Source organism: Dermacentor variabilis, chromosome 2, assembly GCF_050947875.1.
Source record: "Dermacentor variabilis isolate Ectoservices chromosome 2, ASM5094787v1, whole genome shotgun sequence".
Taxonomy (NCBI): Eukaryota; Metazoa; Arthropoda; class Arachnida; order Ixodida; family Ixodidae; genus Dermacentor; species Dermacentor variabilis.
Window position 1 is genome coordinate 221,954,641 of NC_134569.1, and position 24,460 is coordinate 221,979,100.

Genomic DNA, 24,460 nt, shown 5'->3' on the forward strand with positions numbered 1-24,460 from the left:
TGCCGAAATTAATGAGGGCATCAAGAATGGCTTCATGCAGTACATTGTCATAGGCACCTTTGATATTTAGGAAAACTGCTTCTATAAGTTGGCACCTCCTTTTTTCATGTTTTATCATGACCCGTCCATGTCTAATGACCCGTCCACATCTAAATTTGGTCATAATTTCAGGATAAAGCTCATTCTTTTCCATAAACCGCTCTAATCTAGTTAGCACCTTCTGTTCCATCACCTTACCAGCACAGCTAGCTAAAGGCATTGGTCGGTAAGATGACAGTTCATAAGGCGCTTTTCCTGGCTTTAGGAGGGCCACCAAACGGCTGGTTTTCCACTGCTTCAGAACTGTACTAGACAACCACGTTGCGTTATAGTGCGACAACAGGACTTTCCATAATTCCACACCAAGGTGGCACAGAGCAGTGTATGACATACCATCAGGTCCAGGTGCAGCGGATCGCTTTAAAGCTGTAAGTGCAGCGTCGACTTCCGGCATCATGAAAAGAAGGTCAAGACGAGCATCTTTAGGGGGTGGTGCGGGTCGATCCAATGTGAGACATGTTGACATATCTGTACTCTATCTCTTACAGAAGTCCTCGGTGGCCTGCACTTCTGTCACAGATTAGTGAAGTGCTAGAGCACGAAAAGGATGTTTTTGCTGAGGAGGAGCACGAAGTCTTTGTGCTATATGCCAGATCCTAGAAAGTGTCTTTCTAGGATCCACCAACAAACAGATTGTCCTCCATCGTTGCTTTCCGATTTTTTTAAGGTGACACCGTATTTTTTTTTGAGCTCATCGACATAAGACGTCTGCCAAAGATTTAGTTCACCTACACTTCCTTTCCACTCGACGACGGATCGCGCAGAGCTGTTCATACTCAATACAGTTGTCGTTCTTGATGTAGGTGCACTTATAAACTTTGTTGTCTTCTGCACTGACGATACAGTAATGTCCTCTATGTCAGATGGTGAGGTGATGTCTCCGCAATACTCATCTATGCATGTAGTGAATGTGGACCAATCAGTTCAGTGTACAGCAAATGCAGTTCATTGCACAAACCACTTCATCTGCACATATGTTGGTATATGATCGCTCCCATGCGTTTCTATGTCCGAGTACCAACTGACAGAGGGCAGAAGGCTCTGAGACGTAATACAGTAAAACCTCGTTAAACCGTACACGCTTAAAGAGCAGTTTTGTTTTAAAAATAGTAAAGTCAAATCCCCGACTCAGTGGCCATTGAACATAATGTGTTTTGTATCCGCATAAACTGTACCAGCTTATTGTGTATGCATCAGTTAAAACGTAGCATTTCCATTTTTCGTTGTGCAAACACGGCGGTGTGTCGTCTCCATCGGGCGGCCCGGCAGAACAACAAGTCTCAGAGATCGGAACAATGGCCCCCAAGCGCCCTGTGCGTTTGCGCGTGAAGCCACATCAACATCAACATCATTTCGATGCCGTGGCAGAGAGCGTCGTGGCGTCGCGCAAGCGAGGACTCGCGTCTTGCCGTAGCTCGGATAAAAAAGACGCCGGTTGTTCAGCATAGAAGAAAAATTAGACATCGTCCGTGCTATCGAACGTGAGCCGAAGAAGTCGGCGCTGGCACGCGACAGGGATCTGCTGTTGACTACAGCATGTGGCATTTGGAATGCAAAGAAGTTGCTCGGCAGCACTGCTAGAACCGCGAAGAGAGGTCGGCTTCGAGGTTCGACTTTTTGCCATCATTGCCTCTGTTGCTGCTGAAGTGTCGACTGGCGACAGTGATGAGGACGACACGGAAAGCGACAGCACAGGCGATTCAGGCCCTACAGTGGTAGAAGCTGCGCGTCACGTCAACCTCATCAACGCTATCATTGCGACGAGAACAGGGGCGCGATAATGTAACTATTCCCAATTAAAAGTATTCCGAACTGCGGCACCTGGCAATGAAAAAGGCGCCCCAGGAGTTCTGCAGCACTACTGCGCCCGTGCATGGAGAATACATAATGCCAATAAGGAATCTGCCATGCGAGTGCTTGCTCAGAAGGCTGGCTGAAAAGCTGGCACGCAGCTTCAGTAAGTTTGAGCCCGCTGTCGTCGTGCTAGGCCACCGTGGCATCAAACGAAAATAACATTTTTTCGCGCGAAGTGAATAAATACTGCATGTTTTTTTTTCCCTTTCATCGCACACTCTCTGAGTTCCGTTTTCGACAGGTAAGTGGGCAATTTCATGCTATTTCGGTTAAACAGTACTACCGTTTAGTGCGTACTCTTTCCGAGCTCCCGCCAACTACGGTTTAACGAGGTTTCACTGTAGTGAGGTCTAAGCAACTGCCGTAAGAAGTGCTGCAGATATAGGTGGGAGACCCACCGTTGATGTGTGTCAGACTTTCAGTGTCTGTAAAATCCATCAAGTTCCTACCACGACAGTTCATTGCAACATTTACTCAGAAAGGATGGTGAGCATTGAAGTCTCCAATAAGAACATGAGGGCCTAGAGAACCTTGTAACACAGTCGATAGGTGGGAGAGGTCAAGTCGTTGTCTAGGAGGTATGTAGGCGCCGATGGTGAACTCCATTGGCAGAGATCGCCAATGAGGTGACGCTCTTGTAGACTGTATATGGAAGCGACATCACTCTTCTGCAAATCCAAGCAAATCTGATCATCCCCAAGCGCAGTATGAGGGTGGGCATTATTAGATATCTTTTTAGGCCGCTCTAAGCCTAATAAATCTTGTTTTCTTGGCTGAACGAGTTTTTTAGACTATTTTGCGTTCCCTGCAATGTCTGGAAAATTGGTCGGCGACTGTATGTAGCACCCTAACTATGAGCCGCACATCACTGTGGGCCGGAAACTACAAATTGTCTGGATAGAGCCGCGTGGGCTATTCAATTTCTTCGAGTGAACTGAAATTTCAGGATCGAGGTTTTGATGTACCTGGTTACCCAAATTGGCATCCGAGACGCTCATTGAAAAGCAGCACACGCTAATTGGCATGCACCCAGCGACCCAAGCTGGCATCAAAGAGGTCCATTGGAGACCAGCACAGGCCAAGATGGCACACACCCAGTGCTCCAAGTCAGCATCAAGGGTTTCCTTCCAACAGTGGTACCCACTCATCCTATCGTCTGTGTTCTATTCTGTGTTTCCAGCCGACCTCTCTACATTTTCCAATCATTAAACTACTTCTTCTCGGTAACCACCCAGCCCCGCATCTACTCTGACCCATGTCAGCATGAAAGAGGTTTGTTGAAGAGCAGTACATATGCACACATTTCCATATTACTCAGTGACCCAAGTCATTCTGACATTTCCATATTATGCAGTGACCCAAGTCATTCTGGCAGTTAGTTTCGCACCCTGTTCCCTCAGTACAGCAGCCAGATCTGCCTCTCATTTGATCGCAAGCCACTCGGCGACCCAGGTAGGCGGGAGAATGATTTATTTACAATACCGTCAGGACCCAAAGGGCGTTACAGAGGGGGTGGGTACTATAATAATAATAAAAAATACATGCTCAAACAATTATTAGTATTAAGGTGATAAATTCAAAACATAATCAGTTATTGCAGTCTTGAAAGATGATGCCTCCTCGATGCAGGCGATGGATGGGGGAAGGCGGTTCCACCCGGCGCTGGTTTTCGGCAGAAATGAGTCAGAGAAAACATTTGTGGGACAGAAAGGAATGAACGCTTTAAACCGATGATCAAGACACGACGACATGTACGAAGGCTCTGAAATTAAGTCTTGTTTAAGCGAGCTCTTTTGGTAAAAGATTTTTTGAAAAAGGCAGAGACAGGAAATTTTTCTTCGAATGTGCAAGTTAATAAGGCCAAGGTTTGACTTCATTAATGAAATGCTAGATGTGCGGGAATAATTAGAAAGGATGAAACGTGCTGACCTGTTCTGAACTGACTCAATGGTATCTGCTAGTGTTTTTTGACCAGGGTCCCAGACAGATGACGCGTATTCTAGCTTCGGTCTAATTAGTGTTTTGTAGAGTGAACATTAGATATGAACATACATAGATGGAAATATACATATTGTAAAATTCTGAGCAAGTGCTCCTACCCGTGAAAGCGCCCCCCCCCCCCTCCACATTCGCGTGGTTCGAAATTGGCACCAACTACATAGCAAGCGCCGCTTTCCTTTCTTCACCCTGTTCACCACTTCATGCATTTTTGCTGGTCTACTTGGCTAGAGTTTTTCTTTGTCATGTTTTTACGAAATTGCATATTAGATTACATAAAATGATTCAATTAAGTGAGAAAGAAATTTATTGTTTAGCCGCACTGCCAATGCAATAGTTCACAATAGCCAGAGCCAGGTATCTGTCTACCACGGAGGAAGGAAAGCCCCAGCCATGTTGAAGAGAGTGTGGCAAAAGTCACGTGGTGTTTTTTGCGAAGGAGCACTGAGACTGGTATGCGAAACATCAACGTTCCCATAGCAACTGCACTCCTAAAGCTCTTGCTGCCGTTCTCTGCCTCTGAAAAGTGAGATAAGATTTTTCAGCCTGTGTCTTTCTCACAGCACATACTGTTCACGAGACAAGCTGACTTTGGAGTGTGGTGTGTAAGCCTGAAAGTTTTGTTTTTGCTATGTGTGCGTGAGTGTGATCCAGCTACAGAGCAATAACTGCGTGAATTTTTGTCGTCTTCTTCAATGTGCCACCGAAACGCATAGGAGCATGCCTGCTTCACTAAAACTGCAACAGAAGTTTCATAGGCTTGGTTTTGATGCATGTCGTCAGCACACACTTCCGACGGTTCGTAGCAACGCAAGTTCAAAGCTCGCCATAAGCTTGCTTTCTATATGCTCCGCCTAGCTAATTGGAGGCGCAAAGGGAGACGTCACACCAACATGGCTGCATTTCCGGCTTCAAAAACGTGACATTAAGGCCTCTCCTATTTTGTTTCTTTCATCCATGCTGCATAGCCTGAGCCTTCGTCAGTCGCCATTTTGGTCAAACGTGCAAAGTGTCACATGTGAATTAAGCTCGAGACACATGGTGCGATTTTGCATGTGATCCGTCATATGACGTGTCAGAGTCCAACTTGCCGCATACAATGATTGGCGCTTGCAGCATGACTGCATCTATCTCATAATAAAGTGCCTATGTTGGTCAGCATAACATGTACACAATTATATTGTGCTTAAATTGCAATATATTTCATTTTATCAACATCGATGGAAGCAGACGAGCAAGCTGGGCGAGCCTGCAATCACTGGGAGACAGTGTAGGCCTAACTCGCTGGTTGCTGGATCCGGGGCCAACAGCCCTTAAATTTCGATCCACGACCGAGCAAGGGCCCCCCTGCAAACTTTCTTTGATTATCTTTCATCATACGGGGGGGCGCTTGGTTATAATGTTACGGTTGATACTAGGCCCCATGAAAGTGTGTGAAGTATCCTAAGAATGCTAACAATTTAAAACTTGTAAGTTTATCTAGAAATTAAACTCCAAGCTAAATGTAACAGTAAAATAATAGCTGCTGTTCTCTGAAGACATGCCCTTGGACTTCTACTTGCTGTAGGCACACAGTGCCTATGCAGCGTGCCATGTTTGTGGATTTCCAGTGATCTCATGCCTTCATCTGCAGGTGGACTTCAGAGGAAAGCTCTACTTGGCCCCCTTAACTACGGTAAGCAGGAACTTAGATTGTTTCTTTATGTAAGTCAACGGTTGATTTTCTAGACGCTCTACTTTTCGGACGCCTTCACGGCACTACCGCGTACCCCATAGAGTCAATGCTTGGGTATGCTTGAGTACGCATTGTCAGTATGGAACCCTGGACATGACACCCTCATACAGTCCCTTGAGGCAATACACGATCGCTCAGCCGGTTTCAACAACTATGAAAGAAATGCGAGTATTACTAACATTAAAGCTTGTAGGGTTCTCCTCCCACCCATACTCTTGGGACAAAGGAACGACAACACAGTAGCGCAAACAATCACAAGGGCATTTATTGCACCTTTCATAGATCAATGCCTGCTAGCCGAATTGCTATCCACAAAACATACCGATGGGCGCGCGACAAATCTAGAAGTCCGACTCGCCGCGACCGGATAGCGAGCGAATGTGTTCGCCCCATGCTGGATCCCAACGCCTGGTCGTTCGCGCGTACTGTCACCCGAACGGTGGCGCATTCTAAGGCGGCCACGCGAGACGGTCTTGCAGAAGCATGGGTCGGCGCACGCGCGGCATGGCACATCCGTACCGCTTGCTGTCCCGAATCCAAGAGAGAGCGCCTTCCGCTCCCACACCCAAGTAACCCCGCCGGTAGCAGCGCAACACTCGCACCATCTCTCGTGCTGCGCTTCAACCACATTGACCGCCGCAGGCGTCACGCAGGCCACGCGGCGAAGCGGGATTGCAGGAGATGGGGGAAAACAAGATATTTGGGGACACGCGAGATTCGCGCATCCCCACAAGCTCTCCTACACCTTCCACTCTTACTAGCCCGCAGAAAACTATCTCGCCTATGTCATTTCCATAAAAGCTACTACCGCAGCTCATATTTACGTTTATGTTCAACTGCCGCCATATATTTCATCCCACATTAACCACCATGAGAAGGTAAACATTCCACACTGCAGCACCACTGGCTTTTCATATTCATCTCTTCCCCGAATAAGCAAAGATTGAAATAACTTACCCACATCACCTACAAGCATAAAAGCATAACTGGCACTGCTAACTCTAAGACAACACTTCAAAAGATTTATTTGATAATTAATGTTGCAATTTAGGTGGTTCTGTATAACTGCTGCTATGCTATATTTCTTGAGTTATGCCTGGTTTTTTATATCATATATGTTCTTTCTATATGTTATGCAAATTATTTATTTGTAAGCTACGCCATGTATTTTGTTATGCTTGGCATGTTTTTGTTTACCGTTCTTACCATGATGTTGATCTTTTATTTGAGTCTTTTACTTATTTGCATTTTGTATCTATAGGTAATCAAGTATGTGTTATTTGCCTTTGTATGTATATTTGCCCCACCCCTCTGAAATGTACAACTGTACCATGAAGATATAAATAAATAAATAAATGAAAGAGAAAACTATTATCCACCTGAATGTAGCATGAAACTACAAAGGAAACCCCTGGGGGTTTCTCAGAAAGAGCGCCTCGCAGTTGGGGAAAAATTCGTCCTGGTCCGGGATTGGAACCCGGAATCTATGCCTTTCCAGGGCGGCCACTCTACCATCTGAGCTGACCAGGAGACTAGCTGATTGCAGCGCGAGAGTGACCGCCCCAGAAAGGCATTGGTCCTGGATTTGAATCCCAGACCAGGACATATTTTTTCCCCAGCTGCAAGGCGTTCTTTCTGAGAAACCCCCATGGGTTTCCTTTGTAGTTTCGTGCTACATTCGGGTTCATGAAATTTTTTCCCTTTTCATGATACTTCCTCCATCAGCAGGATTCCACAGAACCGAATTGCCAAATAAATAAATAAATAAATAAACAAATAAAAAAATTATAAGAACGTCTGAAATTTCCGACGCAAAAGCCCATGTTTCGCTGTCCGATTTCCCGGACTTTTTGCCGTAACCGTAGAGCCGAAATGACATTAGTCAAAGCCACCACCGCCACTTTGAAACGGCACTTTCACATATGGATCCGCTGGAAGCAGTAGCCACCACCGCGGCAACGCTAGGCCTAGCTGTTTTCATGTTCACTACAAAGCTTCTTATTGTTCGGGGCCGCATTTTTCATTGAAAGAGTTTGCTGCTGTCAGCAATGGCGCTGGCTTCGTCTCTGTAATTCTTGGCAATGGGCTTCGAAGCTCAGAAAGCATGAGGCGTTGCATAGACGCCGACTACGGGGTGACTCCGGGGCCCAAGTCCCTCTGCAGTTTTCCGGGGGAGGCTGAGCCCCCCGGGGCGATGCTGATACCTACTCCCCCCCCCCCCCCACCCCACCTAAAATGTCATTACCAGAGTTTTGTCACCCACATCATTTGAGGTTTCTTTTGACTTGTCTCTACCTTTTCACCAAAAATTTTATTGGGGCCAATAGCTTACTGCATCATTCTTGGCGTGGACATGCACGACTTCCAATTCCTAATTTTGCTTGATTTCTTCAAGTCCTCACAGTAGGATGATTAGTGCATTAGAAGCATCAGGGGCGGCTGGCTCATGCGTATTTTCTCACTTGGGTATTTCTCACATTCAACAATGTTTTAACTTTCCACTGTAAACACCCTGCACATACACAATATATTTAAATATATACACAGGACGAAGTCTATTATATCTTTGAAAGATGAGGAGGTAGCCAATTAACAATTACTTCTAGAGGTATTGGTAGCCTATGCTTAGAGAATGAATATGTTGCTGTATGTTCACCTCATTTCAAATTGCTTTGCTTGCTTTTTGACCCTGAAAAAAACCTGCAGACCTTAGTGACCCCTTCGGCTAAGTCTTTTATCAATGGCATGTGAAATGCACATAAATGATGTGTTTGAATATCGCTTCTCTATCCAGCAGACAATGCTAATGACTCATGAAAAAAAAAGGAGAAACTCTTCCAATAAGTTAAACATTTATTTGGAATGGAAACGTCGTCCCTTGCATCCAAAGGTCTTAAATATATACAGGCATCCCAATTAACCGTGAAATACCCTTCCGAAAAGCGAACAAACACGCGGGATAGCGGAAAGCTACGGGTGGAGCCGTAGAGCAAACATAAAATTGGAACTACGTTGTAGCTCGCCTGATATCCCGTTGGTCTCGTTTTTTTTTTTTTTTTTTTGCAGTGCCATGTTTTGGTTTTGACTGTAAGTCGACCCTCCCCCCCCTCCCCCCCACTTCAGATTTTCAAATTTTAAAGAAGAGGTCGACTTACAATCGTGTAAATATGGTAAGCTTCATGCAGCATATAAAACAGTTGAAGCTGCAATGGCTTAAAATTATGAACCGTTTAAAGATTTTATCTCACCAGTTGTGGGGAACAAATAGGTGTTGTCTCCTATCCCTTTTTAAAAGCCTTGTGTTGTCACGTATAGACTATGGATGTATTGTTTACCAGTGAGCTTCAAAGACAACACTTAAGCTACTCGATCCTATCTATCACTTAGGTATCCGCCTAGCACTTGGTGCCTTTCGTATGAGCCCTGTCCAAAGCCCCTATGCAGAGTCGTATCAGTGGCCACTGGATTATCAGTGTACGTATCTCAGAGTCACCTGTGCAATAAGAATCACAATGCTAAAACAACATGCAAAGCACTTATAAATGATCAGTCCACAAATCAATTGTATTTAAACCGGCCTTCACACGCCCCACCATTCCCGTTAGCAGTAAACTCTGTTGCGGAAGAACTCGCAATAGTTTTCACAGATCTGCAGGAAAGCGACTATGCTGAACCCATCCCACCTTGGGAGCAATGTCCAGTCACCTGTGACTTGTCCTTTACAGAGCTTAACAAAAACAGTTGTCCAAGTGCCCTCATCCAGCAACATTTCTTGGCCCTTGAAGACAAGTATAGATCTATGGCATTTTTCACTGATGCTTCAAAGTCTGCAACTTCAGTATCGTGTGCAGCCCATGGCCCAAACTTCTCCAACTCTAAAACCTTGCGTAACCATAGCAGCATCATTACAGCGGAAGCGTACGGTATGCTGATCACTGTTGAGTACATAGTACAGCACAAGATACAAAAGTCCATAATATACACAGATTATTTAAGCATTGTCACAGCCCTGTCCTGTGGCAAAGCAAGCCGAAACTCTGTATTAAACAATCACCTTAAACACACTCATGTAGTATATAAACAAAACCTTGCTCTTGTTGTATGCTGCGTGTCAGCCCCTCTGGGATCGCAGGCACTGAAATGGCACACAGAAATGCTGGACAAGTGGCTCATTGCAATACAATTGATGTAATCGGAGTACCTGGGGTAGGCATGAAACCTGCGGTACGAAAGGTGCTCTGTAATCATTGGCAAGCTGAATGGGACAAAGAAGTTGAAAATAAGCTGCATGTGCTTAAACCGCAGTTAACCAAATATTTCCCACTGAAGCTTGATAGACACACCGAAGTCACCCTGGCACGACTCAGAATAGGACACACTTATGGCACACACAAATACAGTACCGCTTGACTGCAACTGACCCACCGACGTGTGTGCATACACTGTGGTGGGAACCTAACCGTCCTACATGTCCTCATTCAATGTCCTGAACTTCACCTAGAGCAAGTAGCTCATTTTAGGGAACTCTACCTACACCACATTTATTTATTTATTCAAATACCCTAAAGGCCCAGCAGGCATTACATAGGGGGGGAACAACAGTTAGTACAAAGCAACGCAGTGCTATGATGTGTACAGAAGTCGCTCACCATTAACAGCATGTTGAAGAGAAAAACCAAATATAAAGATACATATCAACAATAATCAACAAACATTCAATTGTTACAGAGAGTAGCGTTATATATATACACACATGTATGAAGTGAGGAGAGGGGAAGAATGAAGGTTACAGCTCAAGGTGACATTTCAGGCTGGTTACAAACGCTTCGTAATCAATGACAGATGCAATGGTGCCAGGCAGAAGATTCCATTGACGGATGGCTAGAACGAGCGGCAAATGAAAGAAGAGGTTTGTGCCAGCAAAGATGGGTTCGACTTTGAGTTGGTGGTCAATGCGTGGGAATATGCGATGCGCTGGCGTGAGACGGGATATAGCAAAGGAAGAGTGGCTGTGATACAATTTGTGGAAAAAGGACCCCTATCCCTCGATGTTCTTATCAGAGGACACACTTTTTAACTTTAAAAGAGTGCTTAATTATCTTGCACTAGTCAACTTTCTAGACATCATCTCATTCCATACTAACCATCAGATTGTGCCTCACAGGTGAGGTACAATCTGATGCACAAAAGTGTGTCCGAGCTCTCGCACTTCTTTGTAAGCAAGAATTGTACAGCAAGGGACTCGGACAACCCACAATAATTTAACGTGTGTGCCTGTAGCTAATGCGTTTAAGGCTTTATATTTATTTTAGTAATCATTTTAGAACTGATGCACTAATATCTATAGATCTATCTTACGTGTAGGCCTCTATGCAGCCTTTATTTTAAGTCATAGTCTAAACTCACAATTTTGCTAAATCAAAACACATGTCCTGGCACTCTTTGGCCTTAGATACCCTTGCGCCAATAAACTTCAGTCATCATCATCGTCATGGAAAAAACGATGCTTTATTTTCCACATGTCAACCGGGCTACGGCCCTCATCAGGGAATACATGAAACGGTATTAACAGTATATGTAAAAAAAAAAAAGGAGTGATTGGGATGGCTGTAACAAATTCGCATATATATATATTTATATATGGGGTTCGAAAAGGTGGTCGGGCTCCAGCCCCCCCCCCCCCCCCCCCCCGGAAAAATAAAAGCTTTCCTCATAGGAGGCGTTGCGCAATGCTGATTCCCGAGGCAAGTCAGCTTCGCCTCAGTATAGCAGTGTTATGCGGCAAAGCATACATGAACTATTGTGATGAAACATATCAAGAGTATGAAGGGGCAATTGTCACGGGACGCAGTATTTCTTAAAGGGACGCTAAAGGGAAATACTGCGTCAATGTGCACTGCTTAAGTACCAGGGTGGTTGCTTGAGCTAGTTGGTAATTCATGATCAAAAATAACGTACAGCGCTGTGTATGTCGTCTTCGCAGTCCTTGTCCTTCGCGCTGTACGTTATTTTTGCTTAAGTACCATTCCAGAAATCTCGCATATGAGAAAATTGAATCTGAAGGGTTCGAATACCTTTATCACATTTCATATCCCCCACCACCCAACCGGAGAGTGGTGACTTTGCATACCCCATCACCACCCTTTGATGTCGTCGGTGAGTAAAATGGCACCCTACAGACAGCGGTACACTTTTTAGCACAAAACACAAACACACAGCTATGGAGAAATTGAGTCAAGTTGGATTCACCACTGCAGCTGCTTTTGGTCAAGTGGCGTGGACTGCGCGGGCGTCTCGCGACATCACATGGTCGTGGAATTCTCCGCTACTCGCAGTCTATGCGAGTTTTGCGAGCCAGCAAAAACGGCACAACACTAGGCGATAACGAAACTAGTGAAACGTGAAAGCGTAACCGGGGCAGACTCGAGCAAAGGTTTCACCTTTGCTCGACTCTGCCCCGGTTACGCTTTCAAGGGTAATGTCCAAATTATCAAGGGTAATGTCCATGAGTTTTTTTTTCTCGAAATGAAATAGAATGGACAAGTAGCATATTCTTTCCTCTTATAATGCAATACAATGATGGTTTTATAAGGAGTGGTTGAATACTAGTGACAGATCTTAAATTAGTGCCTTCATCGTCGGGCAAGTACTTGAATGTCCCGGGGGAGTCTCTAATCGTGTCCTGCATTTAACTCAATTTCTCAGTTCTAAGGCTCTGTGTGGGATAATATTGACACTTATATATGCTCAAGCTCTACCACTTCAGTTTGACTGAATATTTGCGTTTGGTGTCTCTTTGATTATACACACGTACACCCGCCGTCTCCTGTCAAAGTATGAGCACCAATATGCCTAACAAGTGTACTGGCAGGCCGTCAGATCTATTTCTGACGTCCTTGTGGCAATTTGAGCTCTTGGGGGCAGTAAAAGGCATGCATTCATTTTTGCAGACATTTTCGCAGCCCCTGGGAAGTCACACAAATTGGACATTTGATTGTATATATTGTTACGTAGGAAGACACCGACGAAAAGCTATTTACAAGTATATTTACAAGGCAATACGCTGCGCTTGGCCAAGAGGCAACAGCCCGCGCTAGCTTCTAATCGTCGTCGTCGTCTTCACACTGCTCGCCTTTCGTGATCGCACATATTGTGCCGTAGCACTACCCCCGGCGGCAAAAGCGCCGTCCTGGAGCGACTAAAGATCGGATTCGGAAGCAGTGTAGTAGGCCTTGAGCCTACTGACGTGTACGACATCACTAGATGCCAGAGGAGAGGACGAGGTTGAACCCACAGGAGCAATTTCGTAAGTCACAGGCGTCACCTGGCGCAGCACGCGGTAGGGCCCTGTGTATCGCGAAAGGAACTTCTCTGAAAGTCCGACGTGACGAGTGGGCGACCACAGGAGCATGAGCGCACCAGGTGAAAACTGTGCGTCACGATGGCGGGCGTTGTACTGGCACTGCTGAGTGGTTTGTGAGGCCGTCAGTCGAGCACGGGCAAGCTGGCGTGCATGGTCGGCGAGGGCGATGGCGTCGCGCGCATACTCGCTTGTTGAGACCGCAGCAGGAGGAAGTGCCGTGTCTAAGGGCAAGGTAGGTTCGCGACCGTACAGTAGATAAAAGGAGGAAAATCCAGCGGTGTCGTGCCGGGAAGAATTGTACGCAAATGTTACGTAAGGAAGGGCAATGTCCCAGTCGTGGTGGTCCTTGGAAACGTACTTGGCCAGCATATCGGTAAGAGTACGGTTTAATCGCTCTGTCAGGCCATTGGTTTGAGGACGGTATGAGGTAGTCAGTTTGTGTTGAATGGAGCAGGAATGCACAATGTCAGCGATAACTTTCGAGAGAAAGTTTCGACTACGGTCAGTAAGGAGCTGTCACGGGGCGCCATGAAGCAAGATAATGTCACGCAAGAGAAAGTCCGCGACGTCAGTGGCGCAACTGGTAGGGAGAGCCCGAGTGATAGCGTATTGGGTGGCGTAATCAGTCGCGACGGCTACCCATTTGTTCCCAGAGGATGACATGGGAAAGGGACCGAGCAGGTCTAATCCAACACGAAAGAACGGTTCCACAGGGACGGTGATCGGCTGGAGATGACCGGCAGGTAGCACCTGAGGTGTTTTCCGACGCTGGCAGGGATCACAGGCAGCAACATAGCGTCGAACGGAGCAAGCGAGACCAGGCCAATAGAAGCGGCGGCGGACGCGGTCATACGTGCGGGTTACCCCAAGATGTCCTGCAGTGGGTGCGTCATGCATCTCAAAGAGCACAGTCTGTCGTAGCTGTTTTGGCACGACAAGAAGAAGGTCAGAGCCGTCAGGGAGGAAGTTCCTTCGATACAGAATGCCACCCTGGAGGACATATCGGCGAACGGATGCGTCGGTAGGTGTAGAACGCAGACGCTCGATAAGTGCTCGCAGCGATAGGTCTCGGGACTGCTCATCGGCGATGTTAGCGAAGGCAGACACAGAGAAAATGCCGTTGGCGCTACTACTGTCGGCGTCGGTTAGTGGTCGTGCTATGGCGGCGAAATTTCTCACGAAACGGCGGAAGTACGAACAAAGGCCGATGAAGCTGCGCACATCCTTGACACACTTCGGAACAGGGAAGTGCGCAACAGCATGGATCTTGCCTGGGTCCAGTTGCACTCCGTTCGCGTCAACGAGATGTCCAAGGACGGTAATCTGGCGACGGCCGAATTGGCACTTGGATGCGTTGAGTTGCAGACCGGCTCGACGAAAAACGTCCAGGACTGCTGAGAGGCGCTCGAGGTGCGTAGCGAACGTTGGGGAGAATACGATAACGTCGTCCTGGTAGCACAGGCACGTGGACCATTTGAATCCGTGAAGAAGGGAGTCCATCATGCGTTCAAAAGTGGCAGGGGCGTTACATAGACTGAACGGCATCACTTTGAATTGATAAAGACCGTCGGGTGTGACAAAAGCAGTCTTCTCGCGGTCGAGATCGTCCACGGCAATCTGCCAGTAGCCGGAGCGAAGGTCAATAGAGGAGAAATAGCGAGCACTGTGGAGGCAGTCAAGGGCATCATCAATCCGAGGTAGGGGATACACATCCTTTTTGGTAACCCTATTAAGGTGCCGATAATCCACGCAAAAGCGCCATGAGCCATCCCTCTTTTTGACCAGTACTACAGGTGACGCCCATGGACTATATGATGGTTCAATAATGTTTTTGGCAAGCATTTTGCGAACTTCGGCGTGAATAACTTGACGCTCAGCTGGTGACACTCGATACGGGCGGCGATGAATAGGAGGGGCATCGCCGGTATTAATGCGATGTTTGACAGCTGTAGTTTGGGCCAAAGGACGATCGTTAAAGTAAAAAATATCGTGGTAGGAAAACAGAACGCGGTAGAGTTCACGAGCGTGCTCAGACGGCAAGTCGGGGGCAATCATTTTCTGGAAGTCAGCGATGGTACAATTTGCCGACTGCGATGGTAGAGGAGTATCGGATGAAGTGTCGTCAACTGCAATGGATGCTACTGAGTGATCCTCGAATGAGCAAAGGTGGGCCAGAGACATCCCACGTGGCAGCACTTGTGTCGTCAAGCCAAAGTTGATTACTGGCAGGCAGACGCAATTCGCCGTAATAGATAAAACTGTATGAGGTACTGTGAACCCGTGTGTAAGGAGGATGTCTTGCATAGGAGCCGCGATGTAGTGACTGTCGGGGACTGGTGGGGATGACACTAGGTCAGCGTAGGTCAGTGCCGAAGGTGGCAAGCGAACGAAGTCGGCGGAACTGAGGCGACTGGGGTGTGGTTCAGCAGGATCGAGAACATACAGGTCAAGGCGGAGAGTACTGGCGGAACAATCGATGAGAGCAGAATGCGCGGAGAGGAAGTCTAAGCCGAGGATGATGTCGTGGGGACAGTGGGCGATGACTGTGAATAGCACGATTGTTGAGCGATTGGCGAAGGAGATGCGGGCGGTACACATACCTATAACGGGGGCTGTTCCGCCATCGGCGACACGGACAACAGGCGTCGTGGCGGGCGTGATAATTTTCTTGAGCCGGTTACGAAGGTCAGCGCTCATTACGGACAAATGCGCCCCAGTGTCTATGAGTGCAGACACAGAAACACCGTCGACTTGCACGTCAAGAAGGTTCAGATGAGTGGGCAACGTCAGTAGAGGATTTGGCGGCGTAGGGAGCAATGCAGCGGCACCTCGAGGCGCTGCATCGTCTAGTTTTCCGGCTGGGAGCGGCGTCCGAAAGGAGTCGGCGAATAGGAGCGACAGGGCTGGGGAGAGCGAGATTGTCGTCGTTGGGGCGAAGGCGAACGAGAATAGGGGCGGTTCGTTGCAGGAGAATCAGTGGCGGCACTATCGGAGCGTGCGGCATAGGGACGAGAAGGGCCACCTGGGGAGCGAGAGTAGGCAGTGTAAGTAGACTGGATCGGGGAACTCCAGCGACTGCGACAGTGCCAAGAAATGTGCCCGATTTGATGGCAGTAGAAACAAATGGGCTTGTCGTCAGCAGTGCGCCATTCAGATGGGTTGCGGAAACGAGGGGGGTAAGAAGATGCGGGACGGGGCGGAATGGAAGAAGCCGGGCAGGTATCAAGGCGATGGGCCGAGCAGATGGCGTGAAGACCCATGTTTTCGAACTCCTGGCGGACAACTGCCTGGATCAGTGAGACCGTGACTGCAGATGTGTTGGTGGGACTGGAGTCGAAGGCAGCCGGATAGGCGGCCTCGATCTCACGCCGGACGATCCTGGTAACATCAGCAGTGTTGTTGGGACGAGGAGCGTCGGCACAGGAAGATGTCGCTGGGGTGTTGGGCAGACGGGCAAACTTCTGGTCAATACGTCGGCTTTTGGCGAGTTCCAGGCGGCGGCACTCTTTTATAACAGCATCCACCGTCGCTACGTTGTTGCACACGAGCAAGTTGAAGGCGTCATCGGCAATGCCTTTGAGGATGTGGGAAACCTTGTCTGACTCAGTCATGTGGGTGTCAACTTTGCGGCACAGAGCCAAGACGTCCTGAATGTACGTGACATAGGGCTCTGTTGACGTCTGCACACGGCCGGAAAGCGCCTTCTGCGCGGCAAGTTGGTGACCGTAGGGGTTGCCGAACAAGTCTCGAAGCTGTGTCTTAAGTGAATCCCAGCTGGTGAGCTCATCTTCGTGCGTGCGATACCAAACTCTAGGTGTGCCACCGAGGTAAAAGACGACATTGGCGAGCATAATAGTAGGGTCTCACCGGTTATTGCGGCTGACGTGTTCATACAGGCTGATCCAGTCATCGACGTCTTCCCCATCTTTGCCTGAGAATACGCCAGGATCACGGGGAGCGGGGGAGAGTGATGTAGATCGTCGAAGTGGCAGCAGGTGTCGGAGCCGGCGGAGTCGGGTTGTCGTCGCCGGGAGCCATGAAGGAAGGCTCGATGTACCGTCCACTGCGAAGCTCCGTGACGAGGTACAGGGAACGTCCACCTCCACCAGATATGTTACGTAGGAAGACACCAACGAAAAGCTATTTACAAGTATATTTACAAGGCAATACGCTGCGCTTGGCCAAGAGGCAACAGCCCGCGCTAGCTTCTAATCGTCATCGTCGTCTTCACACTGCTCGCCTTTCGTGATCGCACATATTGTGCCGTAGCAATATATTTATTTATATACGCTATATACGCTTATATGATGCTCTCCAAGCATCATATAAGAGGGGTTACATTATAGAAAATGTCATTGACAGAAACACTAATAAAGCAAATAGACGTACTATATATGAACAGACAAGTATGCAAAGCAAGGAATAATAAAAAGAGATAAACATGAGAATTTGAGCGCAATTATCAATTGATGTTAAAAAGACTATTCAGATTTTGTACAAATCTGTCAAGGTTAATTATGGAGATGGTATGATGCCGCAGATTATTTTTTAATGCCTCCTGGTTCTCCTTCGTGGGAAAACCGTCAAACGGACATTAAGCGTAGAATGCGATAAGTGAAAGAGTTTGTAGAGTGAAATAGAAGGAAGGGGAAATGTCACCCTAGTGCAGATAGTTGGAGCAAAATAAGAGCCAATCAGATGGTCTGGTGACTAAGAGTTGCAGAGATGCACCAAGATAAATCAGTTACAACGGATAAAGACTGCTTTTAGGTGTCACCAATCATTGTGAAGTGAGACCAGCATTATCTCTAATTTGTTTTCTTTTTGAGGTTGTTAAGACAGCATTTTCTTTCTCTTTTCTTTGTGCACCTGTATAGGTGGGCAACCTCCCTTTCCGTCGGGTGTGCAAAGAGTTTGGTGCCGACATCACATGTGGTGAGATGGCAATGGCTGCCAACCTGCTCCAGGGTCAGCCGTCAGAGTGGGCCCTGTTGAAGCGACACTCCTCTGAAGACCTGTTTGGAGTCCAGGTGAGGCCATCACGACAGAGTCCGTAAGAATGAAAAAGGCTTGACTGCACCTGGGATAGCCTCATAGCCAAGAGTAGTAACATTGAAATGGTTGAAGGTTGAAAGCAACGTTGAAAGGTCAACGTCCGAGGAACCGCAGTCTTCCCATGAAGCAGAAAAAGTAACAAACAAAAGAAAGAAAGAAAGAAAGAACTGTTTAGAGGAAAGTAAGTCACGGACTAATTTTTCAGAACTGTTGATTATTCGGAGTTGTCCATGGCACTGCCATGAACTTCACAGAACTAATCTAGAATGGCGGTCGAAATTTCGCATGCCATACAGTGCCTCATTCAATTTCTCATACTACTCCGCGCGCACTATACTGAATGCACAATGCAACTGCAATTCAAGTTGCTACTATTCGAGTGTTGGACATGCCACAGGTGTCCTCATTGTTGTTGTCGCAGTGGTTCTTTCGTTTTCTTAGTGCTGTACGGCCACTACAAAAGGTTTTGCTGACTTGGCACCAGGCGACAACTTGGTCTTCGACAGCCTAAGAGACAGCACTGTTAGGCCTAGCCAGTAAGGGTGTCGGTCGACATGCTGTCATGGGTTGTTCACCCTTAATATGTTCATACCCATAGCCAATTAAGTGAAAGTCACGCTCAAAAGCTAAACAGAGGGCAGCGCACTTAAGGAAATGTTTGGGTTTACGGGTGATAAGCTGCAGGAACAACTGCGGATGCCTACCAAGTTTTTATGTGCGCATACAATGAAACCTCGTTAAACCGTACCCGTTTTAAAAGTAGTAAAGTCAAATCTCCGACTCAGCGGCCATTGAACATACTGTAATATGTTTTGTGTCCGCATAAACTGTACCAGCTTATTGCGTACATATCGGTTAGCACGTTGTGTTTCCACCTTTCGTCGGGCACTCATGGCAACAAGCCATCTGGCAGAACAAGCCTCAGAGATCGGAACAACGGCCTCCAAGTGCCCTATGCGTTTGTGCGTGAAGCCACATCAACATAATTTCGTTGCCATGCCAGAGAGCGTTGTGGCTGTGGTTGGGGCATCGTGCAAGCTAGGACTCTCGTCATGCCAAAGCTTGGGTAAAAACACCGGGTGCTCAGCACAGTAGAAAAATTGGGCATTATTCATGCTACTGAACATGGCACGAAGAAATCGGGCATGGCACGCGACAGAGATCTACCGTTGACTACGATGTCTGGCATTTGGAATGTGAAGAAGTTTCTCGGCAGCGCTGCTGCAACCGGAAAAAATGTCGGCTATGACGTTCGACTTTTCGCCATCGTTGCCTCTATTGTTGCCAAAGTGTCGCCTAACGACAGTGATGAGAATGACACGAAAAGTGACAGCAGAGGCAATTCAGGCCCGACACTGGCAGAAGCTGCACGATACGTCAGCCTCGTGAATGCAGTCGTCACGACAAGAACAGCACCCCGCAATGAAAAGGGTGCCCCACGACTTCTGTAGCGCTGCCGCACCTGAACACAGAGAATATGCAACGCAAACGAGGAATCTTCCATGCGAGTGTTTGCCGAGAAGAGGGGGCTGGCTGAAAAGCTGGCTCGCTGGTTTGAGTTTTTAGGCCACTGTCATTGCTGCTAGGCCAAAAGGTAAATAAGACTTTTGTCACACAAAGTGAAAAAATACTGCAAGTTTTTGCTTTTTATCACACTCTCTCCGAGTTCCATTTTTGACAGGAAAGTGGGCCATCTCATGTTATTTCGGTTAAGCAGTACTACCGTTTAGCACATACCTTTTCCGAGCACCGGCCAACTACGGTTTAACGAGGTTTCACTGTAGAACCTTGTTCAAACGCTTTGAAGAAGAACACACAAAGAAACATACTACCCAGGAAAACGTGCTATCTAAAATCACCAAAAAATTTGACCAAGTCATCTGCAGTTGACATCTATGGGATGCGAAGCATTGCACGAATCGTTGCGCCACGATTCATCAGCTAGAGCCGAGCTGGTGAGGCCCAAGTAGCCAGAGTCACGAGTTTGTTGCGTCAGCACATTTACCGTATTTACTCGCATAATGACCGCACCCCGGAATGTTGCCGTCAAAATTCAATTTCTTTAATTTCCCGTGTAATGATCGCACCCCGAACTTGCCGCAGCGATATGTTGTGTGCCAAGTCTAGCTAATAATGATCGCGCTTACTATCTGTCGAATGCTACACGAATGACTCTTCAGGACAAACCAAGCGGTCTACACGCACCAAACATTCTTAAGCAGATGCCCCCTTTCATTCTTTTCATCACTTTCCGCACTTCCATGACAAAAAAAGCTACAACCAAACTTGCCTTTATTATGTGTAGGCTTTATAATGGTTGTTGTAAACAACAATAAAAAAAGCACCTTTCAATTCTCGTCTATACGCAACAAACCACGAGCGGCAACGATAGCAGCCACGTTTACACTCATACGTTGGAAATGTACCCTATTCATACACCGACGTTTGTAACACAGCTAAGATATTCGCCCACCCTTAGCAGAAACATGCCGTATTAGGATAGTAGTGAAGACAAATGCCACAGTTTCCGCAGCATGCCCGCCATGTGTTTCTATGTCACTGGAAGCTAAGCGCACCCATCTGTTCCTGTCCCCTCATAATGGACATGGCTGCATTATTGCTGCCAACTTGCCGATATTAAGGATATTATTCAATACTGATACAGAAGAAACTGTTTCAATGCACGTAATGTACTCACGAGAAGAAAAAAAATCGTGTTTGGCGCGTTCGGCTTGCTCCGCTGGCCGCCATTTTTGTTTTGGTGTCCTGCACTACATACAGCGGCAGCCGCCTTTTTGTTGACCTGTTGTCATCCCGCAGCTAACGCGGGATGAAAAAAAATAATTTTTTTGCGGGAAATTTAACCCACCTAATGATCGCACCGCTGAATTTGCGTCAATTTTTTTTACAAGAAAGTGCAATCATTGTGCTAGTAAATACGGTACGTTTGCATTCCTCACATTCAGCCTGGGTCAGCAACATCTTCGTGCGCCGTCGTTCGTCAAGCTGGTGGGGCCTGAGCGACCCGAGAAGCACATTGTCGTTTTCGTATTGCATAGTGTTTAAAGACAGCGGTGGAAACCGAAATCAAATCAAGCTGGTAAGCGATGCCTATGATTCTGCCAGAGTGAAACATGGTGCCCATTTTGCATTGCTTGTAGCTGGCAGTAGCAGTGTATTTGGGTTATCACCTATTAAAAGCGTGCAGTAGGCTTCCAACAGCACTAGTACATCCCACTCGCTGTGAAACAGATAGGTGAACGTGCTTATCGCATTGGGTTTGGCAGCGATAGCATTGCATGCAGAGTGCAGTGACATGGGAGAAGATTTGCTGGTACACTCGAACCTACTTATAACGATACCGGTTTTAACAATATATTGGTTATAACAATGAGAAGCGGCTGCATCGTCAACTTTTGTATGTTTTGCATGGTGAAATAACCCGCTTACTACAATGCCTCTATGCTGCATTATCGGTTATAACAATGAAGTGTGGCTGCTCAGTGTCCGAGCCGAAAGGTAGTGAAATGCAAAAACCTTGAAAAGAAAAAAGAAAACGAGAAATTTGAGCCGCTGCACGATGGTCCGCTGCTCGAACGGCCGCCGCGCGCTCATTTTTCAGCCTTCTCCGCGTGCCTCTCTCCCATCGCCCTTCCACCCCTCCGAACACGAATTGGCTGCGCCAATCTCTATGCCGTGCCACCCTCTGAAACACGTATGGACTGCGCCAACTGCGCTGCTCGCATCTTGCTTGCTGGCTCCTCATTCAGCGCAGTTCTGCAAACAGCGTAATCGCCCGTGTTTGTCTTTTGCATCGAAATTGTTCCTGGCCACGTGGCTTCTCAGCCTCTTTTGACTTGCCACCAAAACAGAAGATGACTAAACTGCCTGCTGATAATCAGCAGTGCACGACGTTGCTGGTGAAAAGAAAGCACACGGCTATAGATTTGGAAACTAAGTGCTTCTAACCGATGAGGTGATTGTCGCGAACATGCTTGCATCGGATAGCAATGGCGACGATGGCAGCGATGACGTATTAGGGCAGGCTGCCTCAACGTTGTCCTCACAGGAGGCCTGGCAGATGATTCAGTCCCTCCAGGGCTTCATTTTCGCGAGGAACCTTCCGCAGCAATACATGGAGCACCTGGATACCTTGGAGAAGGATGTCGGCAAGGCTGACGGACATGGGAGTTTTTCGTGCAATGCAGTGCGACGTACATGGCGAGACGCTTGTAGCGATCTCGCTTCAACGTTCCTTCTGGATTTCTCAAGCTGACAGGCTGCCACGGCAAGTTCCTCGCATTTTTTAAAAGGCCCGTTTTGGGCCCACCAAAGTGCTCTGGTGGTGCTCGCATATCGCTTGCCACCCGGTGACCCCTCTTTGCAGTTATAGCATGGTCATTCTTTAACGTCGAGAGCCGCGGCTTGTTACACGCGGTCGGAGTGCCCAGGAAGTAGTTAAACGAGTGAACACAATCAGCAGCTGGATGGAGGAAAGTGGTGGGGAGGGGCACTGGCCTCCCGGGCATTATAGTTTGCCAAGATCAGATCTCCCATCCCCCTATTTTGATTTTTTCATGCAACCCAGTTTTAACAATTATCGGTTGTAACAATAGAATTTTCGTGGCATTTGAATATTGTTATAAGTGGGTTCGACTGTACTGGAATAGGAAACTGAGTGCAGCAGAACTGATAGTTGGGCGAATTGGTACAAATTCATAGTGAAATATTTTGCGTGCACAATTGACAAGGACACAGTGAAGGCGGACACACGAGCACTTACTCACAACTGTTTTATTTTCGGAAAGATACAAAACATATACGCTCGTGTGTCCCCCTTCACTGTGTCCTTGTCAGTTGTGCGCGCAAAATATTTCACTATAAAACTGAGTGCATGCTAGCATTTTTATGTGAGACAACCGGGTGAGTATTGCGGGAAAGTTCCTGTGGCAGGTGGTTACTGTTCTCGATCACACTCACCTTGCGCCTGTTCTTAGTTAGATGGGATTTAGCAGCCGAAAAAATTAAAAGATTGCAGTTCAGCATTGTATTGAACATTGGTGCCGAAAAATTGTGTTTTCCAGGAATGTATGAACTGGTAGAAATGAAGTGTAACTGTATTGGGTAATTTTTTATGTTCCATATCGCGAACGTTGGCACTGGAAAATAATTTGTAATGGTTCTACTGTAGATGAAGTTCTATGGGAGGGTAAGTGGCAGTCACAAAAGACTGCAATATAGCCGGTCCTGCACTGTAAGCATTTATGCTATAAGTGATCTGAGCTGTTCTACCTTGAAGGCTTGCAGGAAATGGTGGGGCATGTAGAGAGCTGAAGAATGTGAGAAGGTTGAGGGCACAAGATTTATACAGTGTGTGTAAAGTACATAAATTCTGGTTTCTGAGGCGCAGCAGCCAAAATAACTACGACACGCCAAGAACAGGATTATGTGCCAAGAGCAGGTGCAGTGTGTGTGTTATTCCTCTAAATGGCTGAAAAGGAAACATAATAACTGCAACGCTTCACTTGTGGAAAATATAAATTTTCCTTGACACATAAATTGGCATGAGATATGTGCCATTTCATTTTTTAGGTACAATGGCAGACAGATGGATACCGAGTTGCCAAACAATGGTTACAACGGAGAGGCTAACAAGTGTATATCTAGCCTGTGGCAAAAGCCATACAAGACGAACACATAGTTCATTTGTCTATGGTTGTTATTGTTGTTGCAGCTGTGCGGTGCACACCCAGATGTGATGACACGCTGTGCCCAGCTGCTCAGGGACAAGTGCAGTGTTGACTTTGTTGACATCAACATGGGTTGCCCCATCGATTTTGTCTACAAAAAGGTGAGCGTGCCACTTTGTGTTGTTTTCCACTGAGCATGCTCCGTAACAAGAATGTCTGAGCTACACGAGACAATCTTACACACGTATTGCACTGGTGCCCTTAACCACAGGTAAACTTAACAGCGGTTACTCACTTAAGCAAAGTTAACTCCAACCATAGTCTGCCAGAGGTACACAAGCGTTCATATTGATGATTTACGACAGTGAATGAGGCACGTCACAATTTTCAATTTCAACTGGAATTCCAACCCACAGCAGCACAAGATTAATAAACCAAGGTCCAAAATTAATGCTACTTTTGACACCGGATCTGTACAGCAGGAACAGCAACACAACACAGTTCGCAGACATGGCACACCTGACAACTCATCAGGTGTTTCGCCACCTTCGATCGAGGCTGCTGGCACATCTGCACATAACGCTGAAGGAGATGCATTGTCACATAATCACTGCAGGTTTCCGTGGATATAGAGCAGAAGAAACATGGTGAGATTTGTCATCCAAT

The 24,460-nt window shown here is 47.0% G+C and overlaps 1 protein-coding gene across 2 annotated transcripts in view; it reads left to right on the plus strand.

The window, feature by feature from the left end:
* Dus3 (Dihydrouridine synthase 3) overlaps window positions 1-24,460 on the plus strand; it is a 99,086-nt gene that overhangs the window by 29,664 nt on the left and 44,962 nt on the right. For both annotated transcript variants that reach the window (XR_012826231.1, XM_075682642.1), the window contains exons 5-7: window positions 5,585-5,626; window positions 17,927-18,079; window positions 23,839-23,955. Coding sequence is in view for 1 of the 2 variants with exons in the window: in XM_075682642.1 (XP_075538757.1) it covers window positions 5,585-5,626; window positions 17,927-18,079; window positions 23,839-23,955 (312 nt within the window). In the remaining variant the exon portion in view is untranslated. The remainder of the gene's footprint in view (window positions 1-5,584; window positions 5,627-17,926; window positions 18,080-23,838; window positions 23,956-24,460) is intronic.